Source organism: Sander vitreus, chromosome 10 (assembly GCF_031162955.1).
Source record: "Sander vitreus isolate 19-12246 chromosome 10, sanVit1, whole genome shotgun sequence".
NCBI classification, from domain to species: domain Eukaryota; kingdom Metazoa; phylum Chordata; class Actinopteri; order Perciformes; family Percidae; genus Sander; species Sander vitreus.
Window position 1 is genome coordinate 5,614,275 of NC_135864.1, and position 26,931 is coordinate 5,641,205.

The following is a 26,931-nucleotide window of genomic DNA, read 5'->3' on the forward strand; positions in this document are numbered from 1 at the left end:
TAGGTCCTAGAGATGTGGTGACAACAGCTGCACAGAGGGGGCCCAATTTGATTTTTTGTCATGGGGCCCAAAATTGCTGTCGGCGCCCCTGCTTAAGTATGCTACATTCACAAATACAGTGAATACTGGGTCTGAATACTTTCTCCACCACTGATTTTAACCACTGGTTAAAGAAGTAGGCTAATTTTGCAAATTAGCATAGCATCATTTTCAGTATTACTCATGGAATTCTGAAACTGTACATCCATGAATTAACATGGCAAGAAAATCATTAAAATGGTAAGAAAAAGCATGTAGGCCTACCATAAACAGATTTGGGTGTTGGTTGGGGTTTTCTGTGCAGACGACAGATCCCTGCAAAGGTTTGAAATAACCAGTTGAGTGTCCTGGCAAAAGACAAGACAGTCCAGATTGTGAAGTCAAACCTTTCCTTACTCAAACCTGCAATGTTGAAGTCAGGAGTAAAACACGACAGCGAGGCAATCATGAAATACATTTATTAACAAATGAAAGGATTCCAGTTAAACAACAGATGCATAATGAGTGAAAATCAACTTAAATCCAACTGTTTATCAAATCAAAAAGGTATTTTTTCCCCCAAATAAATGAACTTGATTTAACCTGGATGAACAAAAACAAAGGCCAGAACTTCTATCTGAAAGCCTTACTTCCTCTCTTCCCATCATGGTTTGAAAGGTGCTGTCTGGTTGGTCCTTTTCACCGGCACCCTCTCCTGCTTCTTAGGAGCACTCAGGAGCCAGGTCTGGAGCTTGCTGTCATCCCGCGTCACCCCGAGACTCTTCTGGGTCCGAGCCCGCAGTGAGGGAGGCCTCTTTCGCTGCAGAGCCCCAGTTTCCTGGACCTGATCTGCCCCGGAGCTGGAGGACTCCACTGTCTCGGCCTGTCGATGCCTCCTGGCCTTGGACGCCTCCTGGAAGTTGCTGTAGCTCTTCTGCTTGATGGAGGACAGGAGCCTGGCCCTGCTGCTGCTCTCAGCCTCAGCGTGCTTCTCCACCTCATCATCATCATCATCATCACAATCATCATCAACAACAGACTTCTTGCCTTTGTTCTCCTGTGAGAAAGTCTTCTTCTGCCAAGTGATGAACTCTGACATGATGTCTTTCAGTTGGGCGGAAAAGTTTCGATGGGTCATGGTGGCCTGACAGCTGACCTCCACCGTGGCCTCCTTCAGCTGCTCATAGTGGCTCTGGATGTTGGACATCTCCTCTAGGATGTCGGCAGAGAAGAGCTCCTGGACGGCTGTGCTCCTCCCAAGAAACTCTGTACACACGGTGTCCCTCTTTGGTTTCAACTGCTTTTGGAAGCTGAGAAAATGTGGCATGGCTGTGTAGTGTATGGCTTTGGTTGCAACAAGCTTTTCGTATATGTAAACAACATCTTGATGCCCGTAATTCAATGAATCCTTGAGAAACTTCTGGATTGGAGCCCAGTCCCTCAGAGCGAGTCTAATCTTCACTGGTGGAATGGCAAGTTGTGTGTGGTACAAACCAAACATCAAATACAAGCCTCCCACTCGAATCTGGTAGCTGTACGGAGGCAGGAAGTACTTCACGGCTGTGGCCAGCGCTACTCTGCAGAATCTCTTCAGTTCAGCCACACTGGGGATGCCTCTGAAAACATCTGAGAAGACCATCTCCCTCCAAATGGCTGAGAACAACTCGTACCTGACGGAGTCGGTGTGCTGGAAACGAGCCAGCAGTTGCTCCACGTCTTCTGTCAGAGGATCGTAGAAGTAAGCAGAGTAAACCGGCGGTTTACGAGGCATCCTGTGCGCAAAACAATAACCTCAGATATTACTGAAACTCTGAAGGAGCACTGAACGGATTCAAGGCAGGTGAGGCTCGTCATTGGCTAATTACCGGAGAACTACGCCCACGAGTGGAAGGAGCCAATCATAGCGATTAACCATCATATATGGTTTACCTGGGTGTTCAATTTTTACACGAGATTAGGACAATTTAGTCCCTTTACATGCCTGGAGTAAATGTAATATATCTCTATTGGTTAGGATTAATTTGATAACAATAGTTATAATCCCCAAACTTAACTACATAACCTATATGTTTACCTTTTCCCGCATAGCTCCTAAAACAAAATATTATAGACCGAACATTTATGGCTGGGGAAAAGCGTCTCCTTAATCTACCAAAGATAGTGGGAGTCTCTCTTTATAGATTAAAATATAGAGATCAAAGAGGTAAAAAAAAAAAGATCAAGATAATGAGAAATAATAATCTCATTCTATTATTTGCCTATATTGAGCGCCACTGAATTAGATTCATTGTTGCGGATTTAGGATCTTAGTTTAGTTCTACAACTTGTGAATTCCTCAAAATTGGCTTTTTGTAGCATAGTGTTTCCTCACACCAGCTTGTTAGTGTTTTCTCGAGCTGGTTTATAGGATTTCTGTAACAAAATTATATTTACCCGCTTTCATTTCTGAAGGGCAGATTCATATTGTATTCGATTTTTTAAAAAGAGAATTCATTTGAACTGATGTGGAAATCATGTGCACGTTTTCAATCAATATATAACATATACCCCCAGGGGGCTCCACTTGCCAGCTTTCTTTTTTACCTAAATGAAATATCAACTGCATAGCGAATGCAACCTTTAAAAAAACCTAATGCAGTTAGAGAGTAGAGAGTAGTAGCCATCTAGTTACATGGAAACACAGGGGCCATGTGTCATTTAGAGTTTTATTAAGACTTAACAAAAGGGGACACCGGTTTGGTCTTAAAACATGCATCAGACAGAATTAAATTTAAGAATTTAAATTATTTGCTTGAATTTAGACCAACACAGGGATTCAAAAATAAATATTCTTTAACATCGCATCGTGGCAGCTGATTGAAAGTGAAGAGAGTTTAAGGAAAGCAAACAGCCAGAGTATGTATATCCTAATCAGATCCAAGAAATATTAAGGACAGTTCTCCCAAAATTGAACTTTTGAGTTACTTTGCAAAAGTAGTTGCTTTTCCTAACTGCATGATTAACAATATTAAGGAAAATGCAACACCGACATGGCACGGAATTAAATGAAACTGAGGTCTTAAAGTCAGTAGGGACATGATTTTAATGATTTAGTTGAAACTTCATGGAATAAAAGTTTGCTGGATCTACCAAACAAATCTATTTTCATATTTTATAGACATTTAAAGAGGTTTCTGAATGCAGCGTCTCTGAAAACCTGACACATTACAGGAGGACAATACAGAAAGGATATTTTGATTAGAGCACCAGGTAACAGCAAAGAAAAAGCATTTCCCATTCATCTGACCATTTAAAGAAAAAAGAACTGGTTATTTTGTTCATTTCACTGTGACCTCAGAAGGTCACGAGTGAAAAGAAAGTTCAAACAGAAAACATTTTAAGAAACAATCTGCTTTTGCAGAGCTACAAAAAAGTTAATTTCAGCGGAACTGTCCTTTAAATACCCTCTCTCTCTTCTGTACTTTTAACGCCACAACTTAAATGACATAGAAGAGCAGAGGGGAGCGTTTGGTTTCACATATTTAAATGAATGGCCAGAACAAAAAGTTCAATTTAACTTGAAACATAAAAAAGAGAAAAGCTTATGATTTCTTGGTGAAAGAGTATCCCATGGCCTCTCTGTCTGATGTGCTGCTTCCCTCTGACTACCAGCCTCCTTTGCCTCCCTTCTTCTTCTTCTGTGGTGCCTTCTTGCGTGTGGCCCCCGAGGCTGCAGGTTTCTGCTGCCGTGGGGGGACCACGTTGCTGGCGGCGGCTGTAGAGGAGCCGGATGCAGACCCTGGTCTGGGGGAGGTAGGGGGGCTACTGGCTGTCTTACTGGCATCCCTGAACAGAGGAAGAGCAAAAACCGTGTCAGAGATTGCTCCCAAGGAAATATTTGTTAATTCTGGGAACATTTTAAAACCTATAATACACCGGTAAGCTCTTCAAACAAGTTGAAATGAGATGTGTGGGAAACCTTACACGTGTTACTCTATGCCCTTTATATAAAGTACTTATAGAAAGTACTTTCAGGGAATAGTTGGACATTTTGGGAAATATGCATTTGCTTTTCTTGTCTTGTCGAAGAAGCCCTTGGGCAAAGGCACTAAACCCCCAACTGCTCGGTGCACTCATCCACGTGCAGCCCCCTCACTCCGACATCTCTCCATCAGTGCATGTATATGTCCTGTTTGTGCATGTGTGTATTTCGGGCCTGTGTGTAACTGCAACTGTACCAACAAGAGTGAAAAATGTGAATTCCCCCTTGCGGGATAAATAAAGGCATCTCTTTTCTTCTGATCCCCCTCTCATGTCTGACATATGTGCTGGTAGGTGTATTATTGCATTTTGGACAAAGTCAGGCTAGCTGCATTCCACCAGTTTCCATTCTTAGCATACAGACATGAAAAGTAAGAAAGCTAATAAGCATGTTTCCAAAACGTCAAATTATTCCTTTAAACTGTCAACGAAGGCTGCAATTGATTCTTTTTAAGATCACTTTGTTTATAAAAGTCTGAAGATAGTGAATAAAGCCTAATATGACTTCTAATGGCTTATTTGGTCTAAAAAAAGAAAAGAAAGAAAAAGGCATTTAATCTACAATGGCAAACAGTGAAAAGCAAATCTTCACATTTGAGAAGCTGAAACCAACAAATATTTCATTTTCTTGATAAATGAGTTAAATAAATACATAAATCAATTATCAAAATTGTTTTGAATCAATTGTCTATCAAACACCTATTTCTTCAGCATTGCTAATATCTCTGTAGAAACATTACTATGCAACTCAAAAACATAATTGAGGGGGCAAACACTGTATAATGTGCCTATATACAGGATTCTCATGTGATTTTGTAATATCAGTTAAAGTTATATTAAAAGGGTAATTCTGAGAGCTGAGATACTTTATATCATAACAATACAAATAGCAGTCTGGTGACGCTGCCTCACTTTTCCAAGTGTAGAGACATTTCTGACTGTCTTAGCATTTGGATTTCTACTTTGGCTACTTAAGCCTAAATTACACACAAGCTGTTTAATTCTGCACAGCAGCTGGACATTTCCACTGAGGATTCATTGGCAGGAAAACAAAAAGGACAACCTCGAGTGCTCCCTCCTCCCCCCTTAGTGGAGTTGATTATGGGGTTTCAATTTCAGGAAATTGCACCCAGTAAACTCCACTCAAAAGTGACGTGCATATGCATGCGATTCTTTACTCACAACTCGGCCGACGCTCCTGCCATCGCTCCCTGTGTGCCTTTTCCTATTTGCTCCTTCTTCTTTCCCTTCTTCTTGCCTCTGTAGTAGGAACGCTCCTTCATGGGCATCCACCTCTCAGGGTCAGGGGTGCCTGTGGGGTCGTAGTTCTTGGGCAGTTTGCCTAAAAGAAGAGGAGGAAATCACAGACGGGTTGCACTCAGCTCAGCACAGTGCGAGTAAATAAATGAGATGCCTCTGTGGTCATTAACTATCTGCATAATGTATTATTTTGAACGCATCTTGTATAAGAGGAAAAAAAGCTTTAGAATTGTGTTGTAATTCCTACTGGTGTTCACCGATTATTTCCATTTTAAAAGTAGTCGTTTACAGTATCATCTTAAAAGTGTCACTAAGAAAGATGTCATTGCTGCAACACATAATATAACTCAATGGGCTATTGTAACAGAGGAAAGAGTCTCCTTGAATAGTAATCACTTGTTTTACTTTAACATTTCTTGAGAGCATGTGCCATTTATTATTATTTTGGAAATAATCTGTCCCCAAAACAATGTTTGATTAATGGCATACCTCTCTTTTTCTTCTTCTTCTTTTTAATCTCTCCTTGGCTGCAAAGAGAACGAAGACGTGTTAGATTAAAGGAAGTAAAAGCTCATCCTTTGAATATTACAAAAGGATATTTTTAGATTATACAGGTATTTGAATCTAGAAAATGTTGTGAACATAACAAGGCTGACGTGGAGTAATAAGGGGTTTACATTTGTTCTTTGGGAAGGTTTTCTCCTGTGACCTTAGCAGCTTTTTTCCTAACGTAGTTGGCTCCGTGGGAGTTCTCCAGCTCGTCCACGTCCACATTTAAGGCCATTGTGTCTGCGGATGGTAGGTGCTTGCTGAGGCTGGAGAGGAATGCTAAGGACACAACTATTTTGCATTGGCTCTTGAAATGTACACTTTAATTTGCACCGTCATAATGTCATCTGAGAGTCCTATCCTAAATCCTTTTGCATTAGCATTGCTAGGAAGGCAGTGTTACACAAGAGCTTGCAGGGTTTTTCCTGCATAGAGGATTTTTTGGCGCCCCCCCCAAAGAGGTTTTAGCCAGCCCCAAAGGAAAATCACCAGTGCCAAATCGATAAGAATTGAGAACAGAAAATAGCAAATCGAATCCTCTCTGAATGTGTTTAACAGCACTGTTGAACAAGCAGAACATAACCTTGAATATGAGAGCTAACCTCAGTTTAACATCCAGAGTCTGGCTGTACCGGACTCTCGCGGTGATTTATTTAAATATTAATACTGTTAATACCTTGTTTTATCTGATCATCAATCCAAAACAACACAGATGTCCATATATCACAGCAAACCCTCACATTGGAGAAACTAAAAATCAGTCAAATGTTTGGTGTTTTTGCTTGAAAATGATTGACGATTAACCGAGCACCAAATTGCAAATAAAAAAAATAAAAAAAAGAACCATCGTTTCAGCTTTAGTTCTTCAGTTCTCAGCTTCAATCGTTTCAAAAGGTCAAAGGATACGATTTGGCTTTATCCGTGTCCACCAGAGAATACGCCGAGATGAGTTGTGCCAGTGTGTGGATGTCGTTGGTGTTTTGCCTGTTTCAAGAAAAATTAAACAAAGTTAGCTTCATTGTTTCAGGAATTTCAACAACTGTTGCAGTAAAAATGATCAACAGACCAACACAAAAACTGGAAAGTTTAAAGGTTGCACACTCACTCACAGATGTGCTGCACAAATATGTAACTGATTAAATGCTTCGCCTTCACATAGTTTAATTGTTCATCTTATAATTTGTGTTTTTCCTGCTCTATATACACACTGGAATGATGTTTATCAAGCTGTTAAAAAACTTGATAAACATATGAGCTGCTCTACGTCATGCTGACAAGATCGACTGAACAAAACCACCCACACACCCACACTTTGTGTGTGTGTGTTTTACAGGGCTGTAACTCACTTCCACAGCTGCTCCAGATCACTAATGGCTTCTTTTTTCCGTCCGTACTTCAGTTTGAAATTGGCAGCTTCTCGTACAAGTGCCAAGTGTGCAGCAGATCCGGGCTGTGGAGGAGGAAGGGCAGGCTGATTACACAGTGGAAACATTCACACATCACAAGCGTGTCTTGTCAGATGAAAGTATTACCCACAGCCTCAACTACAGTACAAGTGGCGACTGGCAACATTTGTTGTTAAAATTGGACTGCATCTCTGCTTTGACTTTTTTTTTTTTTACTATGAAGCACTCAATGCTGTAATGTTTCTGCACTGCACTTCCTGCAATTACCCGTCAATCAAATACAGAGGGCTTAAGTGACAGTGTATTGTTCCCTGAGAATGGTTGATACATTTTGAGTTCCTGTAAGTGGCTACCGCTGCCCAAGTTGGCTACCCAGTTCACAGGAAGACTCACAAGAGTCTAGGGCTGCACCGATCCAATATTAATATCAGATATCTGTCCCGATATTGACAAAATAGCCAGATCGGGAAATTTCGGGGGGACCGGAAATATTAACAGATCCACGGTCAGTTTTGTTAGTTTTTTCCCTGTGTCACATGCTGGAAGAGTTGAGTGTACAAATAAATAAGAATTCAATACATTCGGTGTTATTTTGTCTTAGTTAGGAAAGTCTGGTGCCTTTAGTCTTTCCACATGGTGGAAGGAAGGTATAAGGGAGAAGGTATGGAGTGTATTATTAATTCATCAACGGTATTTGATCGGTATCGACAGATACACTAAGCCCAGGCATCGGTATCGAGACTGAAAAAGGTCAGATCGGTGCATCCCTTCAAGAGTCACAGAAGAATCCCTATTGTGTTATATCAACTTGCAACAGATTTTTGTGAGATCAAAACTGAACATCGGCCACAAACCTGTTCAGACTGGTAGTGCTCAATAGCTTGTTTGAAAATCTCAATAGCGCTGTCAATGTCTTCTTCGTGGGAGTACATCGTTACCAGAGCTGAAATCTGAGGAGTCAATGACACCGTTTAGATGAACGCTTTGAGAGTTGACTGAAGCGGAATCAAAGAGTTTGCACAGTTAATCATTGAAAGAGACAACGTTGTAATACAAAAATGGTCACAAATGTATCTAGACAGGGTATCGTTTTCATTTCAGACCTACCATCCCCGATTTGTGCTTGAACTCTTCAATGGACCTTAGAACATCACAAGCTTTTGTTACGTGACCTGAGGACCAAAAGAAAGACCCCAAAACAGAGTATTAGGACACAAATGCAGCCATTGTGACCATATAAAAGCCCATGTTACATAATATCAAACTTAAAATCACTAGAAACTAATGCTTATTTCTAGAAAACTAAAGTTTGAGGCATACATTTTTTGTAAAATGTCATTCTTCCATTAAAAGTTGTACGTTCTTCTTGTTCATGAATATTTAAGCACTGATTAAAAACTGAATACATATTGAACAACAAAACATGCTCTCATTTGACAAAGATATTTATGTGTTTATTATAGGAAACAGGAACATTTTCAACCGATATCCTGTCCTAAGAGAGTAGAATCTGTATGTAAAGATATGCCAGTACCTTGTATTAAATAGAGTTGTGCCATTGTCAGTTTGATGCCAGATGCACTCTCTGGATGTTGGTCTGAGAATTGCTGGAAAACAAAATAGTCAGCATGATCGAAAACAATGAATTAGTGATAGACCGATTTTATCGGCCGGCCGATATATCGGGCCGATATCTGAGTTTTTACGTATCGGCTGATACGCGGCTGCTGCGTTTGCTGATAGTTTTTTCCCGGCATTATTTACAGACAGGCGTCCACAGGCAGCTCTGTGTTGCTGGAGACGCTGCAGTTCACGTGCAGACCATGCACTGCCCCTTCCCCACTAGCAGCATGCTGGTGCTGGAAGCCTGGCAGGCTTCCAGCACCATGGCAGTCTTAAATTACAAATCAGGCACTTTACTTCAATGGCTACTTTTCAGGTTTATTGTCTTCTTAAATTATTTAAATGTGTTGACAAAGGACATGTTGTGATGACCTGATTATATCTGTCTTATAATATGTCAGCAAGCAATGCATCATCAAGGATGTGTTGTAGATGTTGATGAAAGCCTTTTACCCTTGTACAGTTAACCCTATGCAGTGCACCCATCCATATGATGCACATTGCACACATAATTTGGGTGATATGAATGTAAGATGATTGCAGAAGTGACACTGATCTGCGTTTTTGTTTATTATTTTTAAAGAAATGGCAGAGCAGATTCCGAAAACAACTCCAGTGTGGCAGGGTTTACATTTTTATGATGTAAATTGAGGGAGCAAAAGCAGTTTCGGCTTCAAATATTGGCTCAAGAAAATCGGCAGCCAGTATCGGTCATCGACTAAGGCCACGTCCACATGTACCAAAACGATCTTAAAATCGGTCTTCCCAAGGATTTTTGCATCCATACGGATCCATGTAGATCCGTGCTTTTCTACAATAAGCCATGGTAAAAGTTACTATAATCCGTTCAAGGAGTTGATAAGCAGACAGATTAGCTAGCTAGCTTCCACTTTATAAACAGCTAGCTAACCATAGCAGTTAATGTTACGTCGCTGCTGTAGCGGTCAGCTACTTTAGCGGTCAGCTACTTTAGCGATGTTTAACGTTCGCTACATAACGTTAGCAATATATCTTGTGTAGAATCCAGGACCGGCAGAGCAGAGGGAAGTGTCAGGGAGCAGAGACAAACTATTTAGCTAGATGAAGTGAGCTGGTTTGACCATTGAGATGGAATATGCTCACTTAGCTTCACCGCAGTCGTGTGTGACCGTGCACTAGTGCGGGACTGCGGGTAAGAGGTCGAGGGGTGTGGCGATGACATCATCGATACGATAAATATCTGGCTTCACCATCCAGACGAAGCCAAAAGAGCGACATTTTCGAATTTTTTCAACCTGGGACCCGGTTTCAAAAAAGTGCGTTTTCAGGCAGTGCGTTTACTAGATTCGTGTGGACGAGGGGCCTAAACGATGCTAAAAATGTGCGTTTGCACCAAAAAGCATCTCCGTGTGGATGGCCCCTAAGGCTGATGGGGAAAAAAAAAAAACGGTATCGGCACTAAAAAATCCACATTGGTTGAACCCTACACTGAATGCATAGAAAAAAATAACTACTGGCATCACTTTTCACTAAACAAGAACTAAATACATTTTCTAGAATCCTGCTTAACAGACCAATTAGGATTGCAACTACTGATGCATGAGGTCCTAAAAAAAATTATCTAGAATCATACTAGTATAACTTATTCCAGTCACGTCTTACACTTACTATTTTTTGGAGCTACAGACAGTGGGCACAGAGTAACATTAGCTTAAAGTGCTCATATTATGCTCATTTTCAGGTTCATAATTGTATTTAGAAGTTATATCAGAATAGGTTTACATGTTTTAATTTTCAAAAAACACCATATTTTGTACTGCACATTGCTGCAGCTCCTCTTTTCACCCTGTGTGTTGAGCTCTCTGTTTTAGCTACAGAGTGAGACATCTCACTTCTATACCATCTTTGTTGGTAGTCGCACATGTGCAGTAACTAGGTAAGGACTACTAGCCAGTCAGAAGCAGAGTACGAGGGCATGTCCTGACAGTAACTAGGTAAGGACTACTAGCCAGTCAGAAGCAGAGTACGAGGGCATGTCCTGACAGTACCTAGGTAAGGACTACTAGCCAGTCAGAAGCAGAGTATGAGGGTGTGCCACGCTAGCAGCTAGGCGAGCATTATAACGTGTGTTACAAAGTGACGCACCTTCGTCACGGAAGTAAAGGCTGGACTACAATAGAGCCGTTTGGAGCAGTTTGTGAACAGTGTTTCTGTTCGTCCCTTTGGGGTGGACTTTGGGCTTTTTCACTTTGTAAACCGATTACATGCACAAAAAAGATATAGAACACAATAAAGGAAAGGGAAAAAGCCAAAAAGCATACTATGAGCACTTTAAAATTTGTGAAATGAGTGTATGTGTCAGTAACTAAAGCCATTTGCTGGGTGTTTAAACGTTTCTGTCAATACTATATGTACATACATTTTTTAGTATGGATAGCTTATGTGGGAATGAAACATCAGCGACGTTGGCGCCTTACTTTACCCGTGGACCTTTACATAATCAGAAAGAAAAGTAGGAGGATTTTGTTTGTTTTTAGGATGCGAGTCAGACAGCAGTGTTGGTTATTTCTACCTGGAGCAGCTCGATGGCCCTGCTGTGCTGCTTCTCCCTGCACAGTTGAGCAACCTGGATGAGAACTGGCCGCGGGTGACCCGGATTCTGAGACTGAAGACTGGATGACAGTTTCCTGCACTGGTCAGCCTGTTGACGGCACACCGAGATGCACCAACGATGATCAGTAATGAAATCTAAAATTCTGGAAAATCAGCCATTACTGTTATCTTCGTAATGTGAATCAGAACAGCTTTTAGCTACCTGGTTCGTGTACATGGCCAGGAGGGCTTTGTTGAAGTCAATGGCCTGCAGCTGCTTCTTCGCCAGCTTGTATTCAACACCTTCAGCGTTTGTCAGTTTTACCTTTTTCTTGGAGTCAAACACGTTTTGGTCCTATGAAAACAGACAGAGCTTAAATGAAAATGCACTTCATCCAGTTGGAATTTAGCTTTCTGATTTTACATCTGTGGATAGATGTTAACAGATTATTTTTTTTTTACAGTGCACATTGGGAAGTGAGTAAGTCTGAGGTTTACAGTGCGATCCCATGATACTTTTATGATGAAATGTTTTAGTTGGTAAGATTGCCACACACCCACCTTGTTTATTGTAATGATATTGTTGGCAGTCACAGCAAGCAGCCCTACATCTGATGGCCTGCAATTTAGAGCATATTATTGAATATCTATTTGACATCTGCACTGTACTACTGACACATACTAAACTTAGCACAAAAAGTAAGGAAATTTGTGTTTGGTAGATAATTTCTCTGTGGTAACAATGCTTTTGGCAATACATCTTACACAGTTGGAAAGCCTGTTTAGTTCCCTTTCAGATGGTGCCCCATTTGTAAGGAACATGCATTTGTGGGATGAGCAGCAGTGCTGAGTATGTGGGTTGCGCCCATGAAAGATTTGCCAAATCAGAAGCTCAAAACAAGTGTCAATAGCAACAGCAAAATAAGCTGTTTGGCATTGGCAGAGAAGATTTGGCAAATTTTTCATGGGCGCAACCCACATACTCAGCGCTGCTGCTCATCCCACAAATGCATGTTCCTTACAAATGGGGCACCATCTGAAAGGGAACTAAACAGGCTTTCCAACGGTATAAGATGTATTGCCAAAAAGCATTGTTACCACAGAGAAATTATCTACCAAACACAAATTTCCTTACTTTTTGTGCTAAGTTTACTAAAAAAAAAAGAAAAAAAGTGCAACTTATGTTTGGACTTGGGAAATGCCCGTTAAACTGTTTCTGGCACAAATGTACATACTGTGAGTACCATCACAACACAAATTCAAAATAGAATACGACAACATTATTTCAACCTGTGCTACATTCACTTCGTCGGCTTCTGAGAGTAAATGAAAAGCGATGATCCCTGCACTCACTTGAGCTTGATGACCTGGTTGTAGAGCTGCAGAGCGTCGTCTGTCCGACCTTGTAATTGCATGATGTATGCCATCTGAGAGTGGATGACGGCCAGCTCTGACTCAATGTCTTCCTCGGTCACATCCTGAAAGGGACAAACTAGCAGTCAGAGGGATTATCCTGGGGGAATTAATATAAGCATGGGCATTGATTGCAAATTGAACAAAAACACCATAATAATTCCTATTTGCTCAATTTCTAGTGTCTTGTGTCAATGTTTTCTTCCCACACCATCATCTACCTTGGTAACATCTCAACTCAAACAAATATCAATTTCAAATCCAGACTATTTCTGGGAATCAAAAATTGACTTCACTCTCCAGATTTATTTTTTTAATATATATATATATAAATAAATAACTGACAAGATTAATGACTTCCATAATTGTTTTTGCCTTTTCCAAGCTTAACAAGTCCTAAATGATATCAGTGAATACCCTTTTATTATTTTCCACTTCATGATCTTTCAAGATCAATTTACAAAAATATTAAGTTCCACAAAGTGTGTCACATCATCTCTAATACATCCTCCACTATCTGATGAAAATGTTACAAATTAAAACTCAATTTCCTTGACAACGGATGAGATTTGATGAATTATTGTATTGTAATTATTGAAAAGAGGAAGAAAAAAAAAAGCAACACTCACGGAATCATCTGCCAATGAGACTCTGCAAAGCTCTGTGAAAGTAAAACAAAATCAGTTAAATGTAAATCAAGAATGAATAAAACAGAAACTTGACCGAGAAGGCAGAACAGAATGGGACTGACCCTCTGCTTGTCGTAGTTTATTGAGTGCCTCTGTAAGCTGTCCTTGGCCAATCAAAGCGCAGGCGGCATTGTAGCACAACTCATACGTGGACTCGGGAAGACCTAGATCTTCCTGCAAAAGAAGGTATAACAAGTTAAAATCCATATAATACAATAATTGCACAGTCATTTGCCTGGTGACAGATTCAGTCTGACTCCAGTCTCAATGACACTGAGCTGAGCATGATCAAATTGTCCGAGCTCTTCGTCTCTGGTATTCATACTAGCTAACAACAGATGAAGAATAAGCTGAATATAAGCATGACTCCGGAGTCATTTGTTATGCTCAGCATTCAAGAGAGAGGAACCGTTCCAGACTTTAAACATGCTTGATGTACAGAAATGTTAACACAAATCAGTTTATGTTGTTCCTTATCCGGTTTCAAGACTGAAACAAAGACCTGACCAACAACACAGAAAAGCTAATAAACTACAGCACGGTGGCTTCAAAGAGCCCAAAATTAGAATGTTTTTAGGAGTGCTTACCAACGGAGCTTCCTCCCACTGACTCATAGACGCCACCACAGCAGCGAGGTTGGTCTTCCTCTCCTCCTCGTACTCATCCTGGGAGTTCCTGATCAGATCTGTGTAGACACTCTTGCAGTCGTCGTAGCGCTCCAGTCTGTACAGCTGGAAAAGGAAAAGAGAGACAGCTCCAATCAGAAGGAGTGTTTCCATGTCAAATCATTGTCCAAATGCGGTTTCAAAAAGGTTCTTGTGTTCTATATAAACTATATCACATGGTACATGGTTAGATAGGAAGATATTCATTATTAATATTCAGCAGTTCCAAGCAAAAAATAAATAAAAATACACAGCATTTTAAGAGCTCATGTCAGTCATATCCTAGATTGTGAGGACAAATTGTGTGTTTTGTAAGATGCTCCACATCAACAAAGGGGGTGGGCAGGAACTCTTGTTTTCAAAAGTAAAGGCTCAAAAGTATACAGTCTAAAAATCAAAAGCATCCAGCAATAATATGATGTTCTTCAGCCTTACCACTTGACCGTAGAGCTCCTTCAGCTTGTCTGTTTGTTCAGGAGCAGCCTCAATGGTCTTCAGGGCACTATCCACTCTGTTCAGCCGGTACTCGCAGTACGCCTTCTCAAACACAACATCACTGAGAAAGACGAGTAATACAAATGATTTCAATAGGGAGATGGCACCAACAGCAAGAAATGGAAGCAAGTAATGTGTTAGTTATGTGTGTAAAGTAGGGGTGTGCAAAAAAACATCGATTCACATTCAAATCGCGATTCAAGCTCTACCGATTCAAAGAATTCCAAAAATCAATTAATTTTTTAATAATTTTTATATATATAGAATCGATTTTGAATCGAATCTTGAGCCGGAAAAATCGATATCGAATCATGACATTTTCTGAATCGTGCACACCTAGTGTAAAGCATGAAACAAGCATGGCAAAGCTTTCATTAAGTTATAATATTCTTTAAGCGTTTTGACAGCAAACCAAATGACATGGTTTTATTTGAATTACCAATGACTTTGTCGATAATTGTTTTCTTATTTGAACATATTAGATAGAGCTCCAGAGCTTATGCTCCTCCAGTATGGAACAGGCTTTTTTTCTGATTTGAGATTTGCAGATACACTATGTTGTTTTAAAAAGACAAATTCAAGATATGTTGTTTTGCATTTGTATGTGTGCATGGCATATACATACATATACTGTATGCATGCTATCTGCCTGTATTTCAGTTACAATTTATCGTCTGTTTTCTCTCAATTATGCACTTCCACCTGCCTTTGTACAAGACCATGCCCTACAAACTTGAATAATAAATGAAACATTTACTCTATAAATGGTATAAAATGTCAAATGTCTGTTCTTGTCTGTTCAACAGTCCAAAAAAAACCCCAAAAATATTCAATTTACAATCACTTGACAGTGAGTAAACCCTAAAATTTGAGAAGCGGAAACCAATGAGCAAAGATTGTTGCATGCATTTTGCTTGATTAAAAAAAATGAAATAAATGATTCAAGAAATAATTTCCTGTCTGTTTAATCAGATAATTGTTCCTGTGCAAATATTAAGAATGCACATTTACTAAACACGTGTAGAATTTAAGAACATACATAACTAGGCCTGCACGATTAATCGTTCGATCTCGATTCACCCTGCACACGATTTCATTTTTAAATAACGTTTTTTTTAATGACTCATTTAATTTTACGAGTCGACTGCATCACAAACGCTACTACTTTCTTCTGTGAGTTTTAAACAGACTGTATAAAAAAGGTTTTAAAGAGCTCCCAAGCGCTGCAGTGCTCTCCCTTCTCTTCATTGAAGCCTCTGTGTTTACAGGCTCGTGGTGATGCTCAATGTGCTATAGGTGCCAACAAAAATAATCTATGTTTGGTACTGCCAATTTGTTTTGTTTTGTCATGGTTCATGTGTGCAATAAACATTATCGTGGCTGAGAATCGTGATATCAATTCTAAGCTAAAAAAATCGTGATTCATATTTCCCCCCGAATCGTGCAGGCCTATACATAACCATAGAATTAGTTGATTACCTGCCGAGTAGTTTTGAATGTGTGTTCATTACATTCAGCGCCTCTTTGAAGCTGCCATTCTGAACGAGACAAACTATTTTACAGTGAAGGGCCGTCACATCATCCCTGTTTTCGTGCAGAACTGCGAGAGAAGAGGACAAAAACACACAGCAGATTAAAGAACAGATGCCAACTACGCACTGAGATACTACTGACTGAAAACAGCAGTATTAGTAGAAGAATCAACAGTCAACAAATGTTTCTAACGGTAACAGCTGACTACAAGCTGGTTAGCTGCTGACCACGATCAGTTAGCTGCAAGGCTAGGGACACGTCACTAATCAGGACGGTGCATTTCTGGAGCACAATATTAACTTATAACTTCACATAAACCCAACATAGAACAGCTGGATTTGTAGCGACAACACTTAAGTATACAATTATGAGCAGAACTTTGGTATATGAAGATAATTACGTGTTTGAGAGACCGGACATGTAGATGTCTAACTACCGTTAGCCTAGCCACATGCTAACAGCTGTCATGCAGCTGGCCCTAGCTTAGCCAGCTGATTGGAGGCAGAATATATGGGCCGTCTGTCTACTGTCTGACCGACGCTCCGGTTCCGTTTGAGAGGAACGATGACAGACGAAAGTACCTACTTTTAGTTAGAGCTTTAAGGGCTCTTGTAAAGTCTCCATTCTGCCCGCAACGGTTAACTTCAGTCCACAGCGAAGCCACCGAGACCCCTCCGCTCGCCATCTTCGCTGAATGGGCTCTGAATCAGCGGAAGCAGAATGTTTACACTACCGGGTCAACAAGATTTGTATTTATTAATTTTAAAATAAAATAAATACCAAATATACAAAACAAATATTAGTGATAAACCACAACGTGTTTCAATGTTAATGAAAAGTAGATATTTTGGAGATGTTAGCTGTAAGGTTTCTCACTTAGTAGTGACGCTCGCAAATGATGCCTTCACAGCCAACCTATAAAGTTCGGCTTCCCATAGTAGGCAGTAGGAAGGTGCTGCAGCAGTTAGTGGATTCTTTTTGGAGCGCCTCTTGACTGTAAAAATAAGATAAGATGAGCTTTAATGATCCCACATTGGAGGAATTCACTTGTTACAGCAGCACAAGAGTCAAAACGCAAAGGAAAAAAATGATTGTGTGATAAATAAAAAATTAAACAAGATTTAAGAAAGCAAGACAAAAATTAAAAGAAAAGAAAGTTATGTTATCTATCTATCTATCTATCTATCTATCTATCTATCAGAGCTGTGTAATTAATCAATTTTGATCCCAATTTCGATTTCAGCTCCTAAGGATCACAAAAACAATTTCATCGAAAACAAGGTTATTTTTTGCAAGTAAACTCTTTTTTGTCTGTGTTCTGATGAGGAATTCAAAAAGTTCAACGGCAAAAGTATTAATGGAAATGTCACAGTTCAAGGTATTTTCACTGATGATTTGTTTAACTGTTTTACTGTATTTTAAGTTCAATAAATGCAACATATTTCCATCCGTTCATTATTCCGATTTTTCTAGTAGCACTGGAAGGCAGCACGACAGGCAGGGTTGGAGGTTCGTTCAGACTCGGTCGAACTCGACAGCCGAAGAGGGGGGCACTGTTGTCATTCGTTAGGGCTGTGTGTGTCGAGCTTTTGTCCAGAAGAAATGGCTGGGATTAAAGGTAAGACATTTCCACTTTTCGTTTACTTCCGAAAGCCTCTGAATTCCAACTCAGTTTATATAACCTTATTCTAAAGACATTTAGACGCGTTTGCCACGTCCAGCTAGCTAACGGTAATGTGAAGTAGTCAGCCCGCAGGGCCAATACAGTCGTTAGCATTAGCCAGCTGAATAGCCTTCCTTCCCTGGGCTAGAAGCAGCCGGTATTTAGCTAGTGCACACAATTCAATGCACATCAACGTTAGTTGACACACTGCAGCCATGTACCGTTACATTATAATACCGTATTTAATGCCATTCCCTTTCAATAGTATAATAACGTAGTAGTTACCGTTATAATGCCAATGTTAGCTGCACCTTAACTTCGTTAACGGTAACGTTAATTATGTTAACGTTACACAGTCGCTGATTGAGATGCTGTGCTTTTTGCAAGTGAGCTTCCCGGATGTATTGCTGTTAACAAGCAACCGCGCTGACTGTATTGCTTTCAGAGTTTAACATGATGCCCTAATAGCATGGCTTAGATTCCAAATGTCGCTGTTACACGTGAAATCAGCTGATTCATCACATGGTAGCTAACGGTACAGTAGCCAGGGGCCCTGCTGCTACGATGTGATTGTTGAGGGTCTCGGGATACACTCGTACAGAATTAGCGAGAATCTATGTGATATTTCCCATGATGATATCCTCCCCTCTGTTTCTCTTGTAGCTCTCATCAGCCTGTCTTTTGGAGGGGCCATTGGCCTCATGTTCCTCATGCTAGGATGTGCCCTCCCTGTGTACGAGTAAGTACCACCATCACACACCATGTGAGCATATTGTGTGTGAGGGACACTTGGCACTCAGATGCACATTGGGGGATCTCATCACAGGTTTAGGGTTTTAGAAATGTGAATGCAGGTCTGGATTAACCTGCTTTGGGGCTCCCTAATACTTACCTGCCACATGATGAGACAAAGACAATTTCCACCTGTGCAAACAATAAAGTTAGGTTTTATTCTGACACCTAGTTCTTCCCCGTTTCAGTGACTTTTGTTTAGTATTTTATGGTGGAATATTACATGCCCTCCAGGTTTATTTGTGGTATGGTAATTTGAACGACAAACATAATTTTCAGAGAAAGTGACATAACATTTTCCAGGATGATTGGGAAAAAAATATAGCGATATAAGGTTATTTCTGTAAGTGAATGTACAACAGTCTCATCCACACTGCTTTTCTGATTTTCATGGATGTGGCTAGGTACATAGCTAAGAAACTGTCCCCATTCTTAAGCTTGTAAACAAAGCTCTGATTGGTTGACTGTTTTCACCAAAACCAGTTGGTGGCAAAACACCAGAATCCTATTTGAATTCAAAGGTCTGAATTCAAACATGTAAGCATAATGCCGGCTGAAATAATGGCGGTCTTAAAACTGGATTTTGACACCATAGAGGATCACAATTTTTGGAATAAAGCATCTTTAAGCTTTTAAAATGACCACAAACCAATTGTCAAACAGTAAATCTTGGGGATTTTGGGGCCACTGGGCACTTGCACCACTTTACACAGTTGATAACCAAGCCTTGCGTGAATGTACAAAACACATCAAGGATACAATTCAAAGGTGGTAATCAAATGTATCCCTGAGATTGTGCCAAAAGAGAGCTTTGTCAAGTTCTGCAGTGTATTAGTAGCACACCACACCTCTCCAGTGTGGTTGGATACAGTTGATTTGCCTATTAAAAGCAACTCTGACAGGTTTCAGTCCCAACATGATACCTGGAGCTACAGCCTAAGATCTGGCTCTTGTAATTTAATCTCATTTCCATTTAAGCCATTTTCATTCTACTAAACTGCAGCATCAGTCCAGCAGAATGTACAGTAGGGCAATAAGGCTGTACATCTATTAAGTGATATTTATCAAATTATCAGTAAAGTCTGACAGTCTGATAAAGTCTGATATTATCAACCACATTTAGCTTATCATAGATAAATCGGTGTGTCTGTATAATTGTGTTTACATTGTGTTGTACTTGTGTTGTTTATAGTTACTGGCAGTAAGGTTTACTGTTTAAAATGCACTGTTATATACGCTGTTAGGTTAAACTGTTCAACTCTATAATAACCAAATGTAAGAGAGACCTTGTTTAGGTTAAAAAAAAAACAACTAGTGTGGCCGGTTGGCTCAGTTGGTAGAGCGGGCGCACATGTGCAGAGGTTTATTCCTCGACGCAGAAGGTCCAGGGTTCGAGTCTGACCTGTGATGGTTTTCCTGCATGTCTTCCCCCCCCTCTCTCCCCTTTCATATATCAGCTTTTCTATTTAATAAAGGCAGTAATGCCCCAAAAAAACAACAACTAGTTATTAGGTTGTAGAAATGCAGCTCCTCATAAAATACACTAGTGAAGTAAGATAATGTAGTGGAGTGCTGAACCGTGTTTAGTCCTTAAGCCTTCAATTCACTTGACTGCATCACTTCATGTGAGTATTCATCTCTCTCTTTGCAGCAAATACTGGCCTTTGTTCCTCCTCTTCTTCTACATCCTCTCTCCCATCCCTTACTGCATCTCACGGCGGGTGGTCGATGACACAGACTCAGCCAGTAACGCCTGCAAAGAGCTGGCCATCTTCCTCACAACGGGCATTGTCATCTCAGCCTTCGGCCTGCCCATCATCTTCGCACGAGCTGAAGTAGTAAGTCACAGAAGCTGCTCAGTGCAGTTTACAGTGATGTCAAGAATAATGTAAACAGATGTGTAGTAAGATTACTTTTAAAAGCTACATATCTGTTCGACATATAACAACAAATGCAAAATGTAACATCAAAACCACATTTATTTATATATTTTCGCCTCCTGGAAAAATGGTAATTGAAAGCATACAAAGAGTAGAATGTCACCGCACATGGTGAAAAAAATGCCACCTTTCCTCTCATTCTAAACCTGGAACTTGATCTCTTAATCTGTCACTTTTCGTAAGACACTGTGAGTATTGCTTGCTGGCTCAATTTTGACACTTCAGGAACTTGTGAAGCTCAAAATAAGTTTTTCACTTTCTGTATTAGTTCTGGTCAAACACATCCACTTTTTAACGGTCTCGCCTCATGTTCTGTCTCCCCCAACAACATCCTGTTTTACAAGAGCTTGATTTAATTACAGGACCAAGAAGACACAATCTGATACTAACTAAATGTGGAAAGTACAAAATAAAATTATATATTAGAAAGTATAAAGTATATTAAGTAAATACACATAAATAATAACTTTGGGGATATTTTATGTTTTAGTTAGTGACAACAAATCCCATAAAAACAGAAAACAATTATTGTCTGTATCCAAAGCCTGACATAACTTCTTCCTCTGTGCCATAGAGCTCCATTGCTCCAAAAACTATTAAACACATCAGCGAGCCACACTGTTGCATGTTCCTTCATTGCCATGAACACAAACACTGTAGTTTATTTTGACAAAATCCCACATCCACTGTCCTGCTGCCCCGAATACTCACTAGAGCACCAAATGTGGATCAAACCACAGCTGAAAATAATCTCCAACAAATGCACTGTCCTCCGGTTTGAGTAACGTTTGCTAAAAACAACACTGACCTCCTGTTTTAGGGAAATTATTTGTCCTTTTTTGAGCCACAGCGAGGGCATGGAAGTCAGAAAGTTTTGGTCTTTTCATGGGATTTGATGACAATAACGTACATATTGAATGTTACCAGCTGTATCCTTTGCTCTATTGCAGTAAAAAAAAGGGTTGCTTTGGGCTCCAGCAGCAGGCAGTCTGATTCGTACAGAGCAATCTTATTTGCTAATCTGACAAGCAAGAACATTAAAGGTCCCATGGCATGAAAATGTCACTTTATGAGGTTTTTTAACATTAATATGAGTTCCCCCAGCCTGCCTATGGTCCCCCAGTGGCTAGAAATGGCGATAGGTGTAAACCGAGCCCTGGGTGTCCTGCTCTGCCTTTGAGAAAATGAAAGCTCAGATGGGCCGATCTGGAATCTTCCCTGTATGATGTCATAAGGAGGAAGGTTACCTCCCCTTTCTCTGCTTTGCCCGCCCAGAGAATTTGGCCCACCCATGAGAGAGAGAGAGACATCATGGCTTTCAAATGAGCAAAGGCTGAATTTTGGGAAAGAGACGTCAGATACAGTATTAGGGGACCACTAAGGTCTATACAAAAGAGACTTCAGATACAGTATTAGGGGACCACTAAGGTCTATATAAAAGAGACTTCAGATACAGTATTAGGGGACCACTAAGGTCTATATAAAAGAGACTTCAGATACAGTATTAGGGGACCACTAAGGTCTATATAAAAGAGACTTCAGATATAGTATTAGGGGACCACTAAGGTCTATATAAAAGAGACTTCAGATACAGTATGAGGGGACCAATAAGACCTATATAAAAGAGACTTCAGATACAGTATGAGGGGACCAATAAGACCTATATAAAAGAGACTTCAGATACAGTATTAGGGGACCACTAAGGTCTATATAAAAGAGACTTCAGATATAGTATTAGGGGACCACTAAGGTCTATATAAAAGAGACTTCAGATACAGTATGAGGGGACCAATAAAACCTATATAAAAGAGACGTCAGATACAGTATGAGGGGACCAATAAGACCTATATAAAAGAGACTTCAGATACAGTATGAGGGGACCAATAAGACCTATATAAAAGAGACTTCAGATACAGTATGAGGGGACCAATAAGACCTATATAAAAGAGACTTCAGATACAGTGTTAGGGGACCACTAAGGCCCATATAAAAGAGACGTCAGATACAGTATTAGGGGACCACTAAGGCCTATATAAAAGAGACTTCAGATACAGTATTAGGGGACCACTAAGGCCTATATAAAAGAGACTTCAGATACAGTATTAGGGGACCACTAAGGCCTATATAAAAGAGACTTCAGATACAGTATTAGGGGACCACTAAGGTCTATATAAAAGAGACTTCAGATACAGTATTAGGGGACCACTAAGGCCTATATAAAAGAGACTTCAGATACAGTATTAGGGGACCACTAAGGCCTATATAAAAGAGACTTCAGATACAGTATTAGGGGACCACTAAGGTCTATATAAAAGAGACTTCAGATACAGTATTAGGGGACCACTAAGGCCTATATAAAAGAGACTTCAGATACAGTATTAGGGGACCACTAAGGCCTATATAAAAGCATACAAAAAGCAGCATGTCATAGGACCTTTAAGAGAAAAAAACAAGATAGGCAATTCATTAAAATGACCACATAGCAGAGGAGCTGACAGGGCAGACAGATACACCAGCTGCAGCAGGACATGATTAGCATTTAGCTACTGGCTGCTCTTAATGTGTCATCCCACTGTGTGTCCTGAATATACAACTGTAGAGCAGCGTGTGGAAGTGATTCTGTGAAACTGTTGCTGTTGACACCCGCTAGAGTTTGGCCTAAATATGCACTGCAGCCTGGCAGCATGTACAGCAGCATTTGTTAACCTGAATTATTAATGCTTTGGTTTACAGATTGCCTGGGGGGCGTGTGCGCTCGTTCTAACGGGTAACATAGTCATCTTCGGGACCATCCTGGGCTTCTTCATGGTCTTTGGATCCAACGACGACTTCAGTTGGCAGCAGTGGTAAAACAGCAGAGACCTTAGTCGGAACTGTTTTTATTAGCGTTACAATTATTATTATGGTATTACTGTTTGGTTCTTGTTGTTGTTATTTATATGATGACCGCCCATCCATAGACTCACACCAAACCAGTGCAATACTTTCTTTTTCTTCTTTTTTTATACCGCCTGCATCATATTGAACTGACACAAGTGGGATGGAAAATGCTGACTTTCAGTTGGATTTTTACTCATTTTAGTTATGCTCTTTTGACTTCTGTGTTTTAGAATTTTTCTTAATTTGTTTGTTTCATTTTGAGCATTGTAGGCTGATGAACAACTGCTTCTTTTATTTGTGAAAAAAACATGTTACACTGAATCCAGTTCAATGTCGAACAAGGCCTAACATGTCTTGGCTCCTCTCACTGTTTAGTAGACATTCCGAAAAGCTCTGGAAGAAGCTTTCTCTACACTGACAGGACATGTGGGGGTACATTTCCAGGCAAAGTGCTGAGTTGAGTGTAAATCAGCAGAATTCTGATAGTAGATCTGCACAGTCAAGCTCCCATTTCACCACTCAAGATGAGGAAAAGCTCCGTTTCCATTTGGCTCGAGTCTTATTAGATTGAAACTGTGTCTATTTTTTCTCACAGAAGGTGAACATTCAGCTGATAGCACGCCAGCTTTTAATAAGCTTTCTGCTAATGTAATGCTACCATCGCTAAGCTGTGAAAGTCTAGAAGATCAGTGTGCGTTTGTGAAAGAACTGGGCTGTTAACTGCCACCAATCCTTCTCATCATTCGAACCATGTTACATGTACATCAGTTGTCTTTCCAGCATTATGTTTCTGTTTGGTACCATGTTGAAAATACGTAATATGTTATCTCTTCAATTTATTTAATGTCTGCAATCCATAAAAGTCATTTACCATCACGCAAAGTAAGGAGACGGTGTTCATGAGCAGCAGCGTGTTTGTTTCCTCTCTGAACTTAAGAGGATAGGATTTCTCCAAACATCGCAGAGATCAAATTAAACCGACTTGGGTGCCACCTGGATGCAGGCTGCTTATTCACTCTTATTTTACCTCACTCTATGTAAGGGTAAGCGTCACCGGGTCAGGTCAAGAAAGCATGAAAAGCCTTTAGTAGCCCGCCAGCTAGCGTAGGATTAGCTTGAGAACAGCAGCCTTGTTGGAGCCAAGCTAAGAACTAGGCGACTTAAAATATAACCAAGGCCTGGTCAGTCACTAACAGCCCTTAAGCTTTTAAATGTGACTCTAGAAGTGCATTAAGTCCAGATTGGCGCACATGCCGTCACGTTTCCTCGCACCAGCATTTCCATGATAAAAACACATTATTTTATGTTTTATGTTTTGAAGTGTTTCTATGTTCTCCGGCCTGCGTGAAGGAAATATGTAAATTGGGTTGTGTAATCTGTCGGCAGTTTACAGCCTGCAGTCAGTCAGGTGCGGCTCTCCTGTTTAACTGCATTAGTGGTAGCTAAACAAGGAGTTTAGCATCTGCTGCCTCGTAAAGCACTGGTGTGTTGAGTGTCGAACGTTTCCTTTAGATGTTGATTTTAATTCAGTTTTTTTGGGGGGGTTTTGTGGATGGTTCCGTTTGAATATGTGCCCTCTGGAAGATCCAAAACATATTTTTAATTCTCACCTTATGTGTTGTAGGCCAGCCCAGCATGTACTTTTACCATGGGTTTCCATGCACAGCCGATTTCCATTCAAAGTTTAAGACAAGCTCTTAAGTAAATTAACACTCATAATGTCCACACTTTCTGTCCCACAGTATAATTTCCACGTTCAGAATCTCTTCCCCCCCCATATTTTTAAAACCACACATACTAAATAAAACACATTTAAAGAAACAGTTTTGGGAAAAAGCTTGTTTGCTTTTCTTTCAAGGGTTAGATAAAAAGATTGACACCACTCTTATATGTGTGTGCTAATGGAGCTATAGATGGGATTAGCCTAGTTTAGCATAAAGACTGGAAGCAGGGGGAGACAGCCCCTTTTAAACCTTTATTTATTCAGGTAAGTCGATTGATAACAACTTCTCATTTGCAACGACGACCTGTCACATTCACACAGTTCCACATTCATACCTGGAAGCTGCCCAGTACAACCACAGTCTGATCTACTGGCCACTGAGCAGCTCCACTGGAGGAGTTTGGGGTTAAGGGCCTTGCTCAAGGGCACCTCAGTGGTGGTAATGAGGGAGGGACAAGCGCTGCTCTCTTACTTTCCCCACCCAGATTTGATCCTGCCTGTCTGGGGATTGAACCGTATCCCCAGACAGGCAGTCATAGCGCATAACTCCCTCTAAAACCATTTGTCCTTTTTATATCTCTGGTTGTGTGAGGATGAAACAAACAAGATGCAATGTGTTAATCAGTGATCTTTGTTGATAGGTGGTTTTTATTTTATTATTTATATATAGCTGCTCTTACTCCTGCTTCCAAGTCTTTATGCTAAGCTAATCACCTCCCGGTTACAGCCCAATACTTAAAGCACAGACATTAGAGTATCTGTCATCTCATCTAAGTCACATTAACAGCTACAATTTACAAAGAATAACAAAAAGTGGAAATCACAAGTTACCCCACAGTATTTCCTACATCAGTTAAAAAACACAATGGGAAGAGATAAACATTGGAAATCACCTGAGGGAATCCACGGCTAAAAATACAAACTAGCATCTGGGTTTTAGCACCACAAATTGGCATTAAGATTTCACACTGGGCTGTAACATTTCTTTTATCTGTCACGTGACTCTTCCAGAGATCACAACCTAATACTGATTGTATTAAAAGCATCATAACAATGGCAGCTTTTTAGTTCCAGTTAAAAAAAAAAAAAAATGTATTTAACTAAGTTACTGAATATTGAAAACTACTGACATGATTTGTGCATATTGTTATGTAACACCACTTGGAATCTAATTGAACGTGCTCTGAACAGTAGATTTACCCACTGGTGGGGGTCTGTAAGTCAGTCTATGGTTTAACAAGCAGGGTAACTCCATATTGTGTTCCTGAGGTGTGAACGTCTGTATGACACTATGAATTATAAGCTCCATTTGTGACTTTCTGACTCTCTGTTTTGTAGTCTGACGTTAAAACTCCCTGACGTGACAGAATCTGTTGTGTACCTGTGGGATGGGTTTCTCTGTGTTTCTGTTTTAAGAGAAATGCTATGCTTTGTTTCTCACAGATTTGGGAGGATATTGTATTTATTTATTTAATCGGCCAGTGTCCAACCCCATTTTCTATGTACTACTTTTTTCTGTTCAAGAGGGCAGAAGTCAGCATGGTGGATTTCTTTTTTCTTTTCTTTTTTTAATAAACGCCATTTTTGAACATCCTCTCCTTTGAATGATTACAAATGCGTTTACTTTGCTGGCAAGACTGGATCAGACTCACTCATTTTACAAGGCTTTACAAGAAATACGCTGAACTGAT

The 26,931-nt window shown here is 40.2% G+C and overlaps 3 protein-coding genes across 3 annotated transcripts; 1 reads left to right on the top strand and 2 right to left on the bottom strand.

Annotated features, from left to right (window-relative positions):
- Positions 1-682: 682 nt before the first annotated feature.
- LOC144524885 (snRNA-activating protein complex subunit 1-like) lies at positions 683-1,789 on the bottom strand. Its single transcript, XM_078261400.1, has one exon. It carries the CDS (start codon positions 1,787-1,789, stop codon positions 683-685), a length of 1,107 nt encoding a protein of 368 aa, XP_078117526.1.
- Positions 1,790-3,262: 1,473 nt separating this feature from the next.
- Positions 3,263-16,956, bottom strand: srp72 (signal recognition particle 72). Its single transcript, XM_078260050.1, has 19 exons — positions 16,828-16,956; positions 16,189-16,309; positions 14,650-14,770; positions 14,137-14,280; positions 13,612-13,723; positions 13,490-13,521; positions 12,801-12,925; positions 12,009-12,066; positions 11,671-11,802; positions 11,428-11,556; positions 8,788-8,860; positions 8,361-8,425; positions 8,108-8,203; positions 7,194-7,297; positions 6,754-6,831; positions 5,976-6,113; positions 5,788-5,825; positions 5,221-5,380; positions 3,263-3,843 (listed from the first exon to the last, which is right to left on the bottom strand). Exons 1-19 carry the CDS (start codon positions 16,925-16,927, stop codon positions 3,663-3,665), a joined length of 2,007 nt encoding a protein of 668 aa, XP_078116176.1. The 5' UTR covers positions 16,928-16,956; the 3' UTR covers positions 3,263-3,662.
- Positions 16,957-17,757: 801 nt separating this feature from the next.
- LOC144524073 (leptin receptor overlapping transcript-like 1) lies at positions 17,758-25,480 on the top strand. The gene is made up of 4 exons (XM_078260051.1): positions 17,758-17,860; positions 18,569-18,644; positions 20,349-20,535; positions 23,371-25,480. Exons 1-4 carry the CDS (start codon positions 17,845-17,847, stop codon positions 23,485-23,487), a joined length of 396 nt encoding a protein of 131 aa, XP_078116177.1. The 5' UTR covers positions 17,758-17,844; the 3' UTR covers positions 23,488-25,480.
- The last annotated feature ends 1,451 nt before the right edge of the window (positions 25,481-26,931 follow it).